Here is a 5,307-nt window from a genome sequence, read left to right on the forward strand (position 1 = left end):
GAATAGCGTACGCGGGTAAAGGCCGCACGATTCTATATCCAATTATGCCTCTTTATGTCTCGTCCGGATGGAAACTATGTAGTCGTGCCCCTGCACGCGTATCAACAACAGTATTCAAAGCTCTGCCAAAAAGCAAAAGAGAGGCCGCCTCCCGCGGCCGCGCGCGCCGCGCGCCCGCCGCGCGCGCCTCGCCTCTTCATTGTGTTCTGTTCGCTCTTATCAACAACACGTGTACCACATTTCTAACCTTTCGTTTCTTGTTTTCTTTAGGACTTTTTTCCGTACTAAGTCCGTTATGCCAAAGCATAAGAAGGCAGATAGACACTCTTCCTCGAGAAGAGGGTCTCGATATTATTTTTCAAGAGAAAGCTCGCATAATCGCGCTCATAAAGACAGACATCGAAGGAAGAGATCCAGGGATTTCAGCTCATCGGACGACAGCTATTTAGCGAAAGAATCATCGACGCGACGTTCCCGGTCCAAGGAGAGATACCGTGAGATTCTCCAAGATATTCAGCAATTTCTTGCGGATCGAAACGGCTCACATAACCTAGACAAGTGTCAGGTTAGTTCACCCGCAGAGGTTAGATCGGTCCAAGACGTTGCTTCAGCATCGTCTTTGGCATCCGTTGCGCCACATGCCTTAGAACAAGAGCATGAAGAACACACGGCCGCGCAAGCGAGCCGCGGCATTGTACCAGGTATGTCCTCTTGTCGACCCAGTTTTTTTCCGGATATCTGGCAAAGAGAGGGCATAACCGATGTGTTTCTTCACTCTGTCTTTTTTCTACGTAGCCTCAGCGGAGATCGTTTCCATCTCAGAGGAAAACCCCACAGCAGCGGGTAATGTATCCTTTGCCGATCCACCCGCCACCGTCGTTCCCGAATCTCAGGACCCGGAGGTCGTCCCTGAGACACACGCTTTAGTCAACGAGCTTTTTGGGGAAGCTCAGGCTCCTCCCACATCAGCTCTTTGGAATTCCGTCGTTTTGAATTCAATCCAGACGGAGTCGCGAGGTGGCCTTAAAGCAGAGATTCGCACTAACCTTCTGACGAAATACGAGGTGAAAGAGGAGCTTGCAGCTTTGGCTCCACCAAAGTTGAACAAGGAAATCATCGCAGCATTGACCCCTTCAGTCATGAAAAGAGACGAGTACCAACTGTCTTCACAGACACAGGTAGGGGCTTGCCTCAACGCCTTCGGCACGGGCATGTCGCTATTGTTGAAGCCAGAGGTCTTACAGGATCTCAGGGACGAGGCAAAATCGGCTATAACATTATTCGCAGAAGGCATTCACCTGCTTGCCGACCATCACTACCGTCTCTCACTCGCGAGGAGAGCCTTCACCGAGCCTTCTCTCAACATCTTGGGTAAGAACGCCGCAAAGTCAGCACCTATCGACGAGTTTCTCTTTGGCAAGAATTTTGCCGAAACGCTCAAGGCGGCTCAGATTTGTGAAAAGGCCGGTCGCGAAGTCTCCAAACCAGTTCCTCAGGTGGGGAAGAAAACGCTACAACCTGTCCGTCAAGCAGCTCAGCAACGTGGCCAGCCTCAAACATCTAGGCCTTCGGGAAACAGGAAGGCCCCTGTCCGTCCACCAGCGGCTCGCCGATCAGGGGCCCACCATTACCAGAGCCGGCGCCATCGCTCCCAGTCCCGAACCAGATCTCGATACCACCGTTAAACGATGTAAGTTCGGCTGGCCGTTTAGCCAAATTTTTTGAGGCTTGGTCGGATATTACCTCTGATCCTGTGGTTCTGGAAGCTATAAAGGGCTACCGTATCCCTTTTGCCAGCTCACCACCATCAAGGACCTTTCTTACTGAACCTAACCTGTCACCTGCTGCTGCACTAGCCTGCGATTCAGAGATAGAACGATTATATCGATTAGGGGCCATCGTTCCTGTCGAACCTAGCAGGGATCATTTTCTTTCATCTTTCTTCTTAGTGGATAAACCGTCGGGAGGTAAAAGATTTATTTTAAATCTGCGAGATTTGAATTCGCACATCGAGCCCCCACACTTCAAATTAGAAGATTGGCGCACTGTGATTCGCCTTATGCTACCGGGTTGTTACATGGCATCCCTCGACCTACAGGACGCTTACCTCCTGGTTCCAATCTTCGAGGGTCACAGAAAATTTCTTCGATTTCAGTGGCGAGGAAAAACCTTTGAATTTACAGCCTTACCTTTCGGCCTTTCTACAGCCCCTTATATATTCACAAAGATCCTTCGACCGGTAATCACTTTCCTCCGCAGAAGAGGGTATCAATCCGTCATCTATTTAGACGATTTTCTCCTTTTTGGCTCATCCATCGGGGAATGCCGAGCTAATATCACCGCTACAATTAATCTCCTGCAGTCTTTAGGTTTCGTGATAAATTACGCCAAATCGCAGCTGGAACCATCGACCAAGCGCAAATATTTAGGTTTCATTTTTGATTCAACAGAACAATCCATTACAATCCCCCCTCTTCGTCGGGAGAATTTATTAAAGCTAACAAGATCCTTAGCCCAGAGGTCAGAATGCTCTATCAGGGAGTTCGCCAGCTTTATCGGGTCTCTCATCTCTGTGTGCCCTGCAGTGCAGTATGGGTTGCTTTATACAAAAATGTTTGAAAGAGAGAAATTTCTCTCTCTTATCGAAAATAACGAAGACTACTCTTCAAAGATGAACATCTCCCCACACCTTCGAGAAGACTTCAAATGGTGGATCAACATTTTTTCTAATCCTAGACAGTCGAACAGGATTCGTTCAGGTAGATTTGCTCGAGAAATCTTTACAGATGCGTCTTTGAACGGATGGGGAGCCTCATGTGGAGAGCTGCGTACTCATGGCTGGTGGTCGGAGGGTGAGAAAACCCTACACATAAATGCACTAGAACTTAAAGCGGCTTTTAACGGACTGCGTTGTTTTGCAGCAGATCTGCAGGGCTGCGACGTCCTACTTCGCATTGACAACACCACCGCTTTAGCCTATATTAACAAATTTGGTTCCATCCAATTTCCTCACCTCTCCGAGATTTCTAAACAAATTTGGCTCTGGTGCGAGGCTCGTAACATTTTCTTATTTGCCTCCTATATATCATCTTTAGAAAACTCAGTCGCGGACGCAGAATCTAGAATGGCAGACCCAGATACAGAATGGTCTTTATCTGAGCTAGCTTTTCGTCGGGTTGCAAGGGTTTTTGGCCCCTTCGACATAGACCTATTTGCGTCTTCAATTAATAACAAATGCAGTTTGTACGTTTCCTGGTTTCCTGATCCAGGATCAGCTGCCGTAGACGCGTTTACCCTTTCGTGGAAAGAACTAAATTTTTACGCTTTTCCACCCTTCATCCTACTGCCTCGCGTACTTAGAAAGATAATTGATGACGAAGCAACGGGAACTCTAATAGTTCCCTGGTGGCCTTCGCAGCCATGGTTTCCGTTGCTCGGTCGTCTTTTGATTTCCGAACCACTGATTCTTCCTCCCAATTATTCTCTTTTATCATCACCTTTCAGGAGCTGCCACCCAACATGGAGGACTCTTTCCCTGGGGGTCACGAGGTTATCAGGGAAGCGTTCAGGGCCCGGTCAGTTCCAGATATAGCAATACCAGCTTTACTAGCCTCCTTATCGGAATCAACCATCAAACAATATTCCTACTCGCTTCGCTCCTGGTGGAATTACTGCCACCATCATCGGCTATCGCTTTACTCGCCATCAGTAGCTCACTTCTTACAGTTTTTAGCTCAAGAATTGCCGAATATCTCCTCCTACTCGACTCTAAATACAATGAGATCGGCTATTTCCCTTATCTCTCAGAACGAGATCGGGAATCATCCCACGGTCAAACGCTTTTGTAGAGGCGTCTCCACACTGAAACCGCCTCGCCCGCGGTATGATTTTGTTTGGGACCCCGCTCCCGTGATAGCTAAACTGTCTTCTATCTACCCGTATGAAGGAGTTTCTTTAAAATTGCTCACTAAGAAATTGATACTCCTCCTCGCTCTTGCAACTGGTCACAGAGCTCAAACATTTGCTTTACTTAGAATTTCACAGATTTCTTTAAATGACAGACTAATCATTCGCGTACCGGATCGAATTAAAACCTCGGCCCCGGGTCGGTCTCAACCCTTTTTTATGTTTTCCCGCTTCGTTAACCAGGAGAACCTTTGCATTGTTCGTCTCATAGAGCATTATATGGAAAATACCAAAGATTTGCGTCCTTCTTCATGCGATTTTTTATTTATTTCTTTGTCTAAGCCTCACAAAGCTGTTTCGTCACAAACTATCAGTCGCTGGATTCGTAGCGGTCTGGAGGATTGCGGAATAGACACTTCCATATTTTCGGCACATAGCACTCGACACGCTTCAACGTCTCAAGCATCTTCTAGGGGAGTCCCCCTTGATTTTATTAAGCGTGCGGCAGGTTGGACGGGCGAGTCCCGGGTCTTCGCCAACTTCTACAATAGGCCGCTTATTAATCCCGAGGAATTCAGTAACGCTGTTTTATTAGCTCAGCATAGCAAGCGATAGCGCAACTCAGAGGCATATTAGTTGGATTTGCGTTATTTTAATAAAGATTGATAGTTTACACATCATTCACTCAACGTATATTATGTGTATAAGTATAAAATTATATTTTCGAACATAAGACCATATGTTATCTTTACAAGTATATATTATATTTACTTTTTAAGACTATAGCTTTGAGCAGCGGATTATATTATTTTTATAAGTATAAGTTGCTAGTTTTGAGCATAAGTTTATATTTTTTCAGTTTATTTACGAATTTATATATCTTGTACTTTCCATTAATGGAATATATTTTTCGCTCACAGTCTCCTATACGATTGTTCCTATAATTGACAAATCGCTAGGCTATAAACAACTACATAGTTTCCATCCGGACGAGACATAAAGAGGCATAATTATTAGATTGAACGAACTTACCTGTGAAGTTCGATCACAATTATGCCCTTTGTCTCGTCCGGATGGACACCCACCCAACATTTATTTCCCACCCCGAAAATTAGCGATTTGCAAAAAGGCTTGGAACTTATGAAGAGGCGAGGCGCGCGCGGCGGGCGCGCGGCGCGCGCGGCCGCGGGAGGCGGCCTCTCTTTTGCTTTTTGGCAGAGCTTTGAATACTGTTGTTGATACGCGTGCAGGGGCACGACTACATAGTTTCCATCCGGACGAGACAAAGGGCATAATTGTGATCGAACTTCACAGGTAAGTTCGTTCAATCTAATAAGCAACGCGCTATCACAACTCTGGTTTTCATTTTTGTTGAATATATATATCACAAAGAGATTTATA

At 46.2% G+C, this 5,307-nt stretch overlaps 1 protein-coding gene across 2 annotated transcripts; it reads left to right on the forward strand.

Annotated features, from left to right (window-relative positions):
* The first annotated feature begins 275 nt into the window (after positions 1 to 275).
* Positions 276 to 3,586, forward strand: LOC112454207. 2 transcript variants are annotated; one of them, XM_025015461.1, is made up of 3 exons: positions 276 to 701; positions 796 to 1,690; positions 3,505 to 3,586. In XM_025015461.1, exons 1-2 carry the CDS (start codon positions 296 to 298, stop codon positions 1,683 to 1,685), a joined length of 1,296 nt encoding a protein of 431 aa, XP_024871229.1. In that variant the 5' UTR covers positions 276 to 295; the 3' UTR covers positions 1,686 to 1,690; positions 3,505 to 3,586. The 2 variants fall into 2 exon arrangements, with proteins under 2 accessions (XP_024871229.1, XP_024871228.1); XM_025015460.1 differs by lacking the exon at positions 3,505 to 3,586 and having other exon boundaries at positions 796 to 1,695.
* Positions 3,587 to 5,307: the final 1,721 nt, after the last annotated feature.

Source organism: Temnothorax curvispinosus, unplaced genomic scaffold (genome assembly GCF_003070985.1).
Source record: "Temnothorax curvispinosus isolate PA1 unplaced genomic scaffold, ASM307098v1 QBEX01004904.1, whole genome shotgun sequence".
NCBI lineage: Eukaryota > Metazoa > Arthropoda > Insecta > Hymenoptera > Formicidae > Temnothorax > Temnothorax curvispinosus.